This window comes from Syzygium oleosum, unplaced genomic scaffold (genome assembly GCF_021117445.2).
Source record: "Syzygium oleosum isolate NSW1041296 unplaced genomic scaffold, Sole_v2.1 Sole_v2.38, whole genome shotgun sequence".
NCBI classification, from domain to species: Eukaryota; Viridiplantae; Streptophyta; class Magnoliopsida; order Myrtales; family Myrtaceae; genus Syzygium; species Syzygium oleosum.
The window spans coordinates 609,219-623,956 of record NW_026607522.1 but is presented as its reverse complement, the minus strand read 5'-3'; the positions used below and the strand labels follow the sequence as shown (position 1 = coordinate 623,956).

Below are 14,738 nucleotides of genomic sequence, written 5' to 3'. Positions count from 1 at the left end.
TCTCACGTTCTTGGCAAAGCTCTTAAATATTTATTTGAAAAATGAATATACTCATTCCATTTTTTTATAGTGCACTTAATCTCAAAAAATTAAATTTTTCTATAGTATATATAGATCCCATAGCTTTTAAATCACATTATTCTAATAAATATCTATAATTTTATAGTTACAATTCTATGGCAAAGTTAGGTCATTCGCACTACGTGAAAATTCGAGATGTAACTTATAGACTCACTATATCACCTGCTTGGAGCTGGAGTACACAACGTTTTCTATGTGGTTAGTGGAATACCACATCCCAAATAAATTAGCAAGCTACCAACTTCTTCAAATTTTAGAAACATGGTTCATAAACTACCAAAACTATAAGGAATTTATCAGGGAAAATTATATAAAAAGTTTTAAACCTATTGCAATTTTGCCAATTCAGTCTTAAACTTTTCAATTTTGGTAATTAAGTCCTAAACAATTTCACATTTTGCTAATTGAGTCCATCCGGCCAATTTTGGCCGGAAATCACTAACTTGGACGCAAGCCGTCCTACGTGGCACGGCTAGCGTTAACGGTGATAATTTTTAATAATATTTTAATATTTTTTTCAAATTTTTTTATTAATTTTTCCTTGTTTTTCTTCTCTATTTTTGTTACTATGGTTGGCGAGGGTCACCGAGCCCTTGCCAACCACTAAGCGAGGGCCGCAATGCCCTCGCCGGCTACGGGTGAGGGTCACGGCCCTTGCCTAGATCTGGGTGAGGTAGCCTCGCTTGTGACCTTCGCCCAGTCTAGGTGAGGCCGGGTGAGGGCCACTCAATGCCCGCAGTCGGCGAGGCCCGACGGCCCTCGCCAGCGGTCGACAAAGGCCCGGTGACCCTTGCTGGCCATAGTTGGAAAAAATGGAAGGAAAAAAGGAAAAAAACTAATAAAAAAAATTCAAAAAACATTAAAATATTAGTAAAACTTGTCCACGTTAGTGCCGCCTGTGCCACATAGGATGGCCGACATCCACGTAAGTGATTTCCAACCAAAATAAATCGGATGGACTCAATTGACAAAATATGAAAATGTTTAGGATTCAGTTGAAAAATTGAAAGGTTTATGACTGAATTGGCAAAAGTATAGTAGGGTTAAGACTTTTTTAACAATATTCCATAATTTATTGATGATTTAGTGAATTACCAACTTCATCGAAATTCACAATTAAAATTAGTAGATTACTCATATTGTTAGGAATTTACTAATGTACAAAATAAATTAATAAATTACTTATCTTTTTAAAGTTTACAAGTGTGGTTCGTAAGTTACTAATAATGTAATTAATTTACCAATATCATATTAATTTGCAAGAATTTGTTTGGAGGAAGAAAGCTCTCCTTTTTCGGTTTTGAAAGAGGGGGACTCGGTGAACTTAGTGCATGGTTTGTTTAACCCGGTCAAAGTTAAGCTTGATGTTACGGGTTTGACCCTGTCTAGTTCCAAACCAATTATCTGGTTCGGATCCAACAGTTCGAAGAGCCCCACATGTTTTCTTTTAAGGCTAATAGCCTAATACCACAAAAAATCTCGAATAGGTACATTTGTGATAAATTTACGTCAAACTAATCTTTTTACCACAAAAAATTTCAGGCTGGTACATTTGTGACAAATTTACCCCAAACTAATTTTTTATTTTGTCACGCCCCCAACCCCATCGAGCTCGTGACACACCTCTTTGGTCGAATATCGCGACGTCCCAGGATATCGCCGACCCAAATCAACTCATCAGAGATATAGAACATCAGCGAAAGCTACAAATACCCAGACAATATTTGACCAGGGGTGCAAGGGAGAATAAACATCAATTACTTATTCAAGCTTATACAATATTCACCATATACAATCCACATAATATACATGCACACCGAACTTCTAAAATATACACCACCGATATCAAAAAAGATCAGTAGCCTGGGTACCCTAATTGTCAAAAATGGGACACTTCAAAAAGGCCTTCGCTCAACTCCTAAACTAGCCTCTACGTCCTCTAGATGGCGTCCACTCCGAGTCTGACTCCCTAAAACTCGAGTCTGAATCCGAATCCCCTTGAGCCACCTGCTCCTCTATGGACTCCGAATCAGCCTCGATCTCAGTCGGGTTATCCTCATCACCCGACTCTAGTGGAACCTCAACTCGCTCCTCCTCATCTGACTCCTCTTTCGGCTCTTCCTCTGGTTCATTCTCTGGCTCATCCTCTGGTTCCATCTCTGGGTCTTCTTCTGGCTCATCTTCGGGTTCTTCTTCCGGTGCCTCCTCAGGTTCTTCTTCAGGGTCTTCTTCTCCTGGTTCCTCCTCTGGTATTACACCTAGATCCACTTCCATAGGATCATACCACACCCGTGATTCCTCCGGCCCGGATCGCCTCGCCACTTGAAGGTTCGAGTCTTTGTAGGCGCAGGCCGATGTCCGGACCGGGCGAGACTAGTATCCAGACTAGTCATCTCACCGTCAGGAGGGGGTATGGTTGACGGATCCCAATCCCCTACTCCATCAAACGGAACATCAAAGCCACGGACGGGCCAAACTCATCCATCCCGTCTCTAAACATCCAGACGGTATAGGTGTGGGCCTGCCAAAGAGGGAGCCCTATGTCTACCCAGACTACAGTAGTGTGCTTGATCCAGGTCATATTATCGTCTATCGGGTACTCTACAACATTATGGTCGGTGTGCATCGGAATCCCAAAACGCTGGGGCGGCAGCGGTGGTAGATTCATGGCTCAGGCCGGGGTTCTGATATTGTTTGGTTGAAACAACCATGAGAACACGTCTCAGCAAGCACACACCCTAAACCCCACCTAGGCTAACACGTACCTCCAGACAAGTCAAACACACTAACACTCAGCAACCACATAATAAGCACACAATTTGCACTTACCTGGGTTTTTGATACACGCAATCTGCAGGTTAGTCTCAAATATACAATTTCCAACCACATGCACATTCCAAATTAATTTCATGCCCAAAACACAAGTCGAACACATGGCATTTCCAATTCCACATTCCACACACTCTTCATGCCTTATCACACTATTTTCACTCAACTCGCCAGTGACCCGCGTAATAGTACCGCCTCAGGTCCACTGCGACCATCTCATATTCACAACACTTCTTAACCCGCGTAATGGTACCGCCTCAGGCTATGTCTCTTGCCCGCGTAATGGTACCGCCTCAGGCTCAACATCCACCACCTACGGCACAACTCGCGTTGAAATACACGCCTCAGGTTGGCAGTCTTCCGGTAATACCGGGCATCGTCCCGCGTAAAAGTACTGCCTCAGGACGGCACAATTCCCCGCATTAAAATACACGCCTCAGGGATTCCCCGCGTTAAAGTACACGCCTCAGGGATTCTCGTGACCACATGCATGACACATCACGCAATTTCTCACTCATTCACTCGCTCGATTTACACACCAACATGCCCAATTACCGGCCGATCAAATTCGGCCTATGCACGCATCGAATCTCACGCATTTCACATGCTCAATTAACACCCAATCATGGCCAATTGCTAGTCAATTCAATTCAGCCCATGCGTGCATACAACGATCCACATTTCAATCAATCAATTCACAATTCAATAAACATACAAGGCCGCCATCGGGCCCACAATCACAGCCACTATCGTGAACATAAATTCAGCATTTCCAAGTCTATTTCCAGCTATAACAACACCACAAACCAGCCACAACACAACACACCAAACCGACACAATTAGTCCCTAAATCGAACCGTATGCTCCTCATTTCACGCCCCAATTTCCAGCACTCAACTCTACATCAATTCAGTCCCGAAACCTCACCAATTCACCCACAATTCGGCCAATTCAAGTCAGCCCTCAAGCAACCACATATTTCACCCTAAACAGCCACTAATTTAACCAAATCAGCCCCTAATTAAGTTCGTTCAGCCCCTAATTACGTCCGTCGGTACCCGATATCCTAAATAAGGATTAGGATGCTACTTACTTGGAAACCTAAGCTAGCTCGGGCAGAAGAGGAGGGGCGGCAGTCGGCGGCCACACGGTGGCGGACGGCGATGACGAGCGGCTGAACGGCGGCGTACGACGACGGCGGCGGCTAGCTGGACGGTGGCTGATCTTCCACGGCTGGACAAAACCGAAGGGGCTGGTGGTGGTGTTCGGTGAGCGAGAGAGAGAGAGAGAGAGAGAGAGAGAGAGAGAGAGAGAGAGAGACGGTGAGGCGAGCGGCGGTGGCTCCGGTGTGCGGCTGCTCCGGCTAGGCGGGTGGACGGCGGAGGCGACCGGCCTAGGCGGCTGGCCACGGTCACGGTGGGTGGGGGATGAGGTCCGGCCGGGAGAGAGAGAGGGAGAGAGAAGCCGAGAGAGTGAGAGAATGAGGGGTAGAGAGAGAAAATGGAATTAAATAGGCTAAAGGCCAATTATTGGTGTCTAATACACATGCCAAATGACCATCATACCCCTCTCTCTAATTTCCAATCAACGGCCAAGATTCGATCTTATCCTAAGATCGACGGTCCAGATTAATCCTTGCCAAAAATATCCAGGGGCAAAATTGAAATTTCACAAAATTCCCAAGGGCATAATTGTCCAAAAATTTCTATTTCTAAAGCTAGTGTGAAATGACCAAAATGCCCCTCCCCCATTATACTTGGCCTTAACAAAATCCAAGGGGTAAAACGGTCATTTTCCATTTCTCGCCAGAATTCAAATTTTCTGAAGAATCCGGACAAATCTGAGGCTGACTAAGCCAATAACAACATCGTCCAATTATCCTGTCGTGACATTCATAATTTCCGAGGCCCAATCTTGGTTGTTAATTAATGACCAAATTTAATTAACGTAACTTGAGCATATCTTGAACTAACTGGTGGCTTTTGGGAAAATTCGCACATTTAACCCGTGGCCGATACTGAATCAAGCCACGTTCAAGTTCACTCGGGTCGTGACGACCTCGGTGGTCACTTAATCGCGAGGATCGATCACTAGTTCTGACGGGCGCGATCGTTTGGTATAGGTTTAGGGTCATTCGTCAGTTCATCTCGTGGTTAAGCGGAATCACCCGCGATCCACTAATATGACAGCGGCGAATTGATCCCTAACTATCCTTGGATCGACCTACATTGGCTCAAAATGTCACCTCGATAATTTTTATGGTCGAAAGTCGATTCACGATCGAGTTTCTTTAATCGCGCGAATTTAAATCCCTAATTAGCCTTTTCCTAACGGTTAATATCCCAGGAGTGATCAATTCGGGCGAGATCTAACTACAAGCATGTCCATAAATCATCCATTTCATAAATTCCAAGTGGGTCGGATTTCAGAATGTCACATATTTTCTATGTATTCTATCTTCATATTGTCCCTTGTGACTATTTTGTGAAGTTGGAAAAATATCAATTAATTATTATTATAAACATTAGAAAATTATTTCCTTGTGACAATTACAATAATAAGTAATGTCAGATATTTTACATAATTTAACGTGGCATCACGTGATTCCCGCCCCATGCCCCTCCTAATATTAAGATGAATTAAGTACGAATAGTGAATGAATGAATGATGGTTTTTCTGTCTCGTACTCTCTTCTTATGTTTCACTTCCACCTAACATAATGCCACGATTTAGATTTATTACATATATACATTGCATGAAGAGGATTTGAATAGTAGAAAGGTTATGTTGCCACTCGAGGATTTTGTAAAACTTTTTGATTATTTTCGTAGGCACTATTTATTTCTAGGAAAATGAACGATTTCTAAAATATTTTCCTGAAAATGCTCTCTTGTATCACTTTAAAATAACTAGTCGATGAAAAATATTTTCATCATCGATAACAATTTATGTCTAAACAACTTTTGTGGATGATTAATTTTTTTTTGTTCATATATTTTTATAGGTAATATAAGTGATCATTTTTAGGAAAATATTTTCAAAATCGTTCATTTAAACGCACCCTTAATCTCACTCTTTACCTAATGTTTATAACTAAAGCTTCTATTCAATTAGGAAAAATTTCAAATAAGGGCTTGGAGTGGACATTGTCTCAAATAAGGGCCTAAAGCGGTCAAATCGTCTCAAATAAGAACCTTTGGCCAGCTGGTGACTATTCCGCCGGCCCCGACGATGGCCAACGGAGGGAAGAATGAAAAAAAAAAAGAAAAAAGAAAAGGAAAAGGTAAAGGGAAAGAAAAAAACAGAAAAATGAAAAAAAAGGAATAAAAATTCAAAAAAGTGAAAGACGAAAATATCCTTCGGCCGGCAGAGGTCAGGTTTTTATTTGAGACTAATATGGCTACTTCAGGACTTTATTTGAGATAGAGTTCACTTCATACCCTTATTTGAGAAAATTAAGGCACTTTATGCTCTTATTTGAAACAAGGTCCACTTCAGATTCTTATTTGAGAAAATGATGGCATTTTAGCCTATTATTTGGAATTTTCCCTGTTCAATTATATATTTCTACAAATTACATATATATTAAGATGAAATAGATAGAATGAATTGTATTTCGTTGAAGCAAAATCCTTATAGTCAAAACGTATGATAACATTTTTTTTTCTTGGCGAAATTTGAATAGTAGGAGCTTTAGGTGGCATGGCTTCTCAGAATTATGAGTAGAAATTTTTCTTTTTACCTTTTCTTTTCAAACTGTATAGTATGTAATGGTTAATTTTTTTTTTTCTGATAGTGAATCCTTAGCCAAACAAACAATTCCTTAAACCTAATACACTCACACATGAAAACTCGACTAATCTAGGTTCATCCTTTTAAATTACCATTTTGTCGGTTACTAATCCGCAGTTATTATAAGTTTATGGATAAACACACACGTTATTGTCATTTACGAATGAACAACCGAGATGGAAAATATTTTAAGTTCCTTTTCAATTTACCAATTTTATTTGGATTCAATTAAAAAAGTATTCTTGGGCACTTGCTAAGCAGCCAAAATAAGGAAATATTGCGATTTTGAAATGTACTCAATTATTCTCAGCAGCTAACGATACGTGCATCCGGTTGGGTCGAGGCCATTCAATCCCATCAATAAATCTAATCTATACGAATCACATTTCGAGCCGATCTAGATGGGATATATTGTGACATTCCGAATTTCGACCTATTTTTTGAATTTATAAAACGTGTAATTCGTCTGTGTGCTTATAGTAAAATCTCGCCCGGGAACTGATCACTCTCGGTTATCGTTTTTTTTAAAATTGAGATTTCGCTAGAATCGCACTCGATCGAATTTGGCCGTTATTTAGAGCCCGAATTTTGGTGTCAAATTTCTCGGAGTTTCGTGACGAATTTAATTGGACGGTGTCGATATTATTGTGGCCAGCGTCAATATTGCCCGAGATATGCGAAAAGTGAAATTTTGACCGGGTGCGGATTTGGACAAGTAGACCTCCCTCGTAGTGTGTTTTAGTTATTATCTTTTGGCCTTTTTCCTAATTTATAATTAGGGTATTTCGTGGGCCGTTGGATTATTTTCGGATTTGAACGATGGTCGTCGGATCGCACTCAAGTGCGTTTGACTTTCTCTCTCTTCTCTTCTCTCTCTCCTCCCCCACGTCGCCGCTGCCCCCACGCCGCTGACTTCCTCCTCTTTCCCCGCTGCCCTCCTCCACGTTGTTGACTCCTCATCTCACGTTCCTCCACCCATGCTTCTGCTTTGCTTCTGTTTCTGCTTCTGCCTTTGCTGCTGCTGCTGACTTCTTCCACCAACTCCACCAGCCATCATCACTCCCCCATACTTCAGCTGACTCCCCCACGTTGCTGACCTTCCCATGCAACTTGCCATGATGGACTTCCCCGCGCTTCGCCGTGCCGTGTTGCTTCGCTCCGCCCATGCCATTTCTCGGCTTGCTTCGCTTCTGCACCGCTGATTGTTTCTGCCTCTGTTTCTGCTGACTTGCTGCTGACTTCTTGCTGCACCTTCACGTGTGCTTTGGCGACCATTGACCCATGCTGCCCCATGCTGCTTCACGTGCTGCTTCTGCCGGAATTGCTGCCGCCGCGGCTTCTTCTTCTCTTTCGCTGCTTCTTCTTCACTTCTGTTGCTGCTGTTTTCTTCTTCATTTTGCTTCTTTGCTTCTTGCTTTTTCTTGCTGCCACTCACCAGACCGACCAGCTCCCTTGCTCAGCCACCCTCAGCCACCGTGAGTGCCGGCGCGCTCGCCCGTCCAGCTACGTGAGCTCGACTCCACTGCCGGAGTTGCTGCTGCCTCTTCTTCTTGGTTTGCTTGCTTAGGATTCCTAGTAAGTGGCTTCCTAACCCTTGACTAGGCTAAGGGGTGACTAATGGACATGTTAGGGATGGTTTAAGGGCTGTGGATAGTTGGTTTAGTGGCTGGTTGTGCTTGGTTTGCTTGGTGGTGCTTGTTGGTTAATTTCCGATAAGGTTGCTATTGCGTCGCTGGATTTTGCTATTTTTACTGTGACTTGTGTGGGCCGAATTTGAGGAAGTGTTCTTCATGAAAGTTGTTCATAACATCTTGATGTTTGACATATATTAAATCTGGAATTTTTGGAGATCATTTAGTTCCATTCGTAAGTCTATTTTTGGACCGGATTCAGTCTGCCGAATTTACTGTTCATCCGACCATCTGGTCTCTCCGATTTTCTACAAATTTTTCCAGACCTCTTTTCAACAAACTTCCTTCATAAAAATTGTTAAGAACATTTTTTTCTATGACATATAAAAATTTGAAAGCTTTCCAAAATGATTTGGGTACTGGATGAGATGCATTTTGATGGTCAGGCGGCCTGACCGGACGAGTTGAATTTTGTCTGACTTCAAGTGACAAAAAGAGGTGTTTAAGGTAGGAACTGGGTTTCGAGTTCTGCACGGAAAATGTTCATCAAGATGTTTTATACGACATATCCAAATTTCATAATTTTTGGAGCTGATTTACTATTTATTTTAAAGGAAATTCGGTGACTATGTTACTGCCCAGTTTGGCCCCGATTCTGTGCATACTCGATTTTTCTCTCTCTCGGGAACTGATCGGTGTTACCATGACATTTTGGTGGATTTAGTTGACATTGGGCTAATTTACAAAGATAAGAATTGATAATGATTGTTGAGGTGTGTGCATGGTCACGACACGTTCCGTCTAGGTGGGAGTTCTAGACGATGCCCGGCGGGAGTTCGGATGCCGTCTAGGCGGGGGTTCTAGACGTTGCCGATCGCGGTAGAGGCCGGATCGATGCTCCTTTGTGGAATGCCGTCTGGGCGGGGGTTCCGGACGTTGCCGTCGCCGAAGTAGCGGGACGATGCCTGGTTACGCCAGAAGACCGGCGGGAGTTCGGTGGCCCGAGGGGTCGTTAATAATCTGGACTTAATGAGTGCGATTTGCATTGGGGAATGCTTTGCCTGAGTTAATTGATGAGCACGTCTGGATTATTAACCATGTTATGCTTGATCATGCCATGAATTGCTTTGCGTGTGCTTGATGGGCAATTGGCCATGTTATGGCGATATTCTAACGTGCAGGGCTTGTGTATGCGCCAAGGCGAGGTAAGGACGCCTGTGATTGTTTATGGCACGTCGATTGTTTGAATCGCATGTTTAGAATTGTTTACGCTTTGGCCTAAGCGAGGCTTAGGTAGTTGCTTATTGAGAAGTGTTCTCATGGTTGTATAACCAAACCATTTCGCATCAGGCGACCGTGATTGATCCTGGAGACGTTGCCAGGATACTACGGGGATTGAGGATAGGTCGAGTTACCCCGTCTTTTGAGTGCACCTTTTTGCAGAGGAGTTAAGCTTACCAACCACCCGATCCTTGTTGTTGTGCGTGGTTCGTAGATAGTGGCCTCGTAGAAGGCTTGCAAATGTATGTGTTGTAATCGACGTTATGTTTATAAAAGTGTCTTGTTGATGTGTATTCTTTGTCTCTCTACTATCCCGTTGTTTATATGTTGTACGGAGAGTTCGAGGTTGCTTCCGCATGCGTTACTCGTTAGTGTTTCGATTGGGTCGGCGACAAGTCCTGGGATGTCGCGTACATTACGACCACGAAGGGATGATCGCGCGCTCGTAGGGTTCGGGGCGTGACATATATCATACATTCTTGTAATAACCTTCCGTTTTCTTTATAACCAAGAAGGCATTAATGCAATCGTCCCGCTACAAGAAGGCCTATAAAACACCTTAAAAGTTCATAAGTCGGTTGTGTGCAGGTCTTTGATCTCTGCAAGCGACATCGATGCAGATAGCTTGTATGCGGGTTTCAAACCGACGATCTCCGGCTCCTGATCGATTGCACCGTCTTTGGAATTCATGCAATGGATTTTCTCAGCAAAACCCATCAACGTTTTGTTTTGTGTCTTGTTTGGCTCGACTTGTGGAATTTGTCCCTCATCAAAGTCCTATCCACGCCAACCAAAACCCCGTTGCGCACCACACAAACTTCTTGGGGTCACATGCCCACGTCACGTTTTCCCAAATTTACAGCTTTACCCACAACTTATATACATGTATAACAAAAAATTAATTAATTAATTAATTAATCTAGGAAAAAGAAAAAAGGAGGAGAGAGAGAGAGAGATGCTGGCGAAGGAATCATCGGCGGCGGCGGCGGCGGCGGCGGCGGCGTTCGACCTGCCGGAGGAGGTGCTGGAGGTGCTGCCGTCGGACCCGTACGAGCAGCTGGACGTGGCCCGCAAGATCACCTCCATCGCCCTCTCGACCCGCGTCTCCTCCCTCGAGTCCGAGTCCTCCGGCCTCCGCGCCAAGCTCGCCGAGAAGGACGACCTCGTCGCCGACCTCCGCTCCCAGGCCGAGTCCCTCGACGCCTCCCTCGCCGACGCCCTCGACAAGCTCTCCCGATCCGAGCTCGAGAAGGTCCCCGTGTGAAACCCGACCCGACCCGACCCAGTTGAGTTCGGTTCGTTTCGTTTTCTGGGGTGGCGAAATTTGAATTGGTTTGTTTTTTCTTGTTGGGTGGGGTTGCAGGAGAAGCTGGTGAAGGAGAACGAATCGCTGGCGAGCACTGTGAAGAAGCTGAGCAGAGATGTCTCCAAGGTTTGTGCTCGTTCAACTTCAGAGCTCTGGCTCTATATGCTTTGACTCAATTCAAGTGCAAACGCTGCTTCTTTTAGTGAAATATGACTTATATTGTCGTGAATTAGTGTCATCGATCATTTTCTGGTGAAAAAAATGAGAATCTGGAGCTGGCCACTGTGTGAAGTACGAACAGTGAAAATGTCCATTCCGTTGAAGTTCATTGAGTCGATTACAGAACCCACTGTAGTTCAGAGACTACTGGTGTGGTGAAACTCGCGCTTCGAAATTCAATGGTTTTGCTGAGTAGTGATGAGAATTGAATGACACTGGTTTGACACTTTGATGAAAACTGGGTGTTTGAGCTGCAAAAGAAGGAGGGTTTTTATGAATTGCAATGATCAATGGCAATGCCCTTGCGTATTGCTGGGGTTCGAAAAGCTGCTTGAAAGACCTGCTATCTGTTTAGATTTCGCGCCTTTGAATTAAATTTCCTTTAAAGCGTGCCTCATGAGAAGATAGCCTAGTTCTTGAGTAATTTTTCTTTTTGCTGGTATTGATTTCTCTTTCTGGTGTGTAGTTTGGTAGTTTCTGCTGCTCGGTTGGGCTGAGGTTTAGTCTTGTGGTTTTGTAGTTGGAAATCTTCAAAAAGACGCTCATGCAATCCCTTCAAGAGGATGAAGATGGTTCTGGCCCTGCACGAGCTGGAGCTTCGCAAATCATTGCAAAGCCAACACCGAGCGGTCTGATTCTAATTTCGATTCCAATGCTTAATCTCTAGCTTATCTGACAGCGCATTTCTTGCGATGTTGATGTATACGTGCATTGATGAAAAAAGGGCCACTTTGTTGCTTTCTACCTGATTGGCTGAAACTGAACGAATGCCATTTGGCTGCGAATTTTAGTGGATTGTTGGTTCTCATATGGCAGTTGAAGCTTCCTTTAGTCCCCATGGATTTTGCAACATGCATACAAGCATGCGAAATTACCATTTTTCAGTCCAATGTGCACATTGTCCTAGAACTTTCTTTTGGCAGTTGTGGTTGGTTAGTCAAGAATCGTCATAATTGAATCACCAGACAGTTTTGTCAACTCAAAATGATTGTCCTGTTTTGTTCAGAAGATGATGCCGCACTGCCTCCTTCAAGATCTTCTTCAATTAGAAGTCAAGTCTCAGAGGTGGGAAATTCTCTATCGGAGGATCGTGAGACTGATGGTATTCTCTGATTCCTCATGTAGGAAGTTCTGTCATGTCACTTTCATATCACACTGTAGATTTTTGTCTTACTTCCTGTATATATAAACTTTTCTGTGGGCATTTTTCACAACAATGTCAAATTTCATGGCATAATGCGTGACTCTGTACGTCTGTTTTTACTAAAACAACTTCTTTCGTTTGCAGTTCCACGACCTGGTATGTCACATGGCTTTCTGTTAGCGTCTCAAACTAGCACACCGCGGCTGACTCCTCCTGGCTCGCCTCCCAGTCTGTCTGCCTCTGTATCTCCTATGAGAACGTCAAAGCCAGCGTCACCGAGACGGAACGCAATGTCATTCTCAACTTCAAGGGGAGTGTTTGATGAAAGGTCTTCTATATTTTCTTCTGTGCCCCCAGGCCATCAAGGTTCCATAGCAAGTTCAGAGTCCGGGTCATACACTGGTAAGCCCAACTGTTACTCTAAAATACCCACCCAATTTAGTGGGTCACGTATATGCTTGAAAAATGCATTGGTTTTGATGCATTTTGTCAAGGGGCCTTGAAGGTATGTATGTGAAAAAAGTGTGATCGACATTTGAGTTTAAGACATAACCGGTGCACTCTTTCTTCACCACAAAAGTTTGTTTTTTGTGCTCCTTTGATTCTTTTTTGAGGTGTACTTACTCCTTCATTTGATGCTGCACTGATTTCGTGTTTAAGATTGGATTTGTTGATGAGGATCATCCACAACATAGAAATGACTAAGAGAATTGTTCATTGCATCTGCATTTGATGAATCTTGCTGTAGACTTTCTTTTATTAGACAATTGTCTGGTCGATCTTCTTATTCTTGCTTGGTTTACTTTTCTTCAGGAAGAGCTCGAGTTGACGGAAAAGAATTCTTCCGGCAAGTCAGGTAAGGAAATTGGAATATTTCATAGGCAGAAGAAGCGTTTATGTCGGAATAGGCAAGCTTGTAGCTCTTAATTTATTGCTGTTGACCTCTGTCATATGCATTGGCTCATGAAGGCGGTGGTGGTAACCCTAAATTTTAGGATATCGAACTGATCTCAATCTAGTAGTGTTTTTCTTGGTCCATCAAATGCCAATGTATCGATGATTACTTGTTCTCCTGGAACCATAATGAGTTGCTTCTCTGACTCCTTTGTTTTCTCAGGAGCCGCTTGTCGTATGAGCAATTTGGTGCATTTTTAGCCAATGTGAAGGAATTGAATTCTCACAAGCAAACTAGAGAGGTAACACCTCTTTCTCTTTCTTCTTTGTGTCTGCGCACACGCACGAGTGAGCAGAGAACGACTTCAATTGGGATTGAATCTAATCTGTCTTTGTTTATGTTGGGTTTTTGCAGGAGACGCTAAGAAAGGCTGAAGAGATTTTCGGCCCCGACAACAAAGATCTTTATGTGATATTCGAGGGGTTGATCACTCGCAACATCCATTGAGATCTTAATTTGCAATCCGCAATTGCTCATAGAGCCTGGGAGCATCATGTTTCTACTTTCAGATGATTCATCCACGCTAATTTTTTAAATGTAAATCGAGGAATAATCTAGGTGTAATTACGCTTGCCTGATAAGTCATATTTCATCGCCCATCAAGTTTGTGAGCTGAAAATGTATAATTGGTTTGCTTCTGCTCGCGCCTTGCTTGATGTATCAGCAGATATACCAATAAAGATCTAAGGTTGTGGAATCGAAAGACAGACAAATATTGATTTACAAAATGAGGTGACGGGTTTATCTGAACGCGATCTATTTGTTTAAATGTCGATTTGAAGATGACCACTTAACTTTATTAGCCGATTAACTGAATGTATGCAATTATTTATATATACTGGCTAGAAATAATGCAAGAAAACTGCAAAACATGATACAACAAATTGTATTTCATTTTCTCGCATTTGAAAGAGGTGACATCGTGACAAAAGAGAAAATTAGGCAATTTTTTTCATATGTTTCTGATAATTGAGATTTAATAATCATTCAAAAAGAACTGTCTCGTATGGTTATTGACATCATAGATATTGTGAAACTATACCTCCAAAGATATCATTAATATATTAGACATTATGAGTATTCTTTAACATATATTATTAAGACATTTTGTATATGATTAAATATAATATATTAGAAGATTGGCCCTGTTATTCAGGCGAGTTATTTTAACATGAGCAAAGTTATATTATTTCACGAATGATTAATGTCCACAAAAGAAAAATACAAACATATTCATCCACTAGGAGAATTTGTGCGTCTTAATTTTTAGTCAAATGAAAAGCTTGGCAAACAATATGATAAAAAGAATTACTTCTACACATTTTCATGTGACTCTAACTTTTAACGCGGTCATTATCAATTTAAAAATAGAAAAATGAATTTTGGTTACTATTCACCAAACATGGTGCCCTCTTTTTTTGGGATCTTTTATGATTACATTGGTGTAATTATAAAAGAAGTGTGCATTTAGTGAAACAAACTTAAAAGCTATGCTTTACT

The 14,738-nt window shown here is 42.4% G+C and overlaps 1 protein-coding gene across 1 annotated transcript; it reads left to right on the top strand.

Moving 5' to 3' along the window:
• Positions 1-10,518: 10,518 nt before the first annotated feature.
• On the top strand, positions 10,519-13,835 carry LOC130135819 (uncharacterized protein At4g15545-like). Its single transcript, XM_056305598.1, has 8 exons — positions 10,519-10,866; positions 10,978-11,046; positions 11,660-11,768; positions 12,146-12,241; positions 12,428-12,685; positions 13,097-13,139; positions 13,401-13,479; positions 13,593-13,835. Exons 1-8 carry the CDS (start codon positions 10,570-10,572, stop codon positions 13,683-13,685), a joined length of 1,044 nt encoding a protein of 347 aa, XP_056161573.1. The 5' UTR covers positions 10,519-10,569; the 3' UTR covers positions 13,686-13,835.
• The last annotated feature ends 903 nt before the right edge of the window (positions 13,836-14,738 follow it).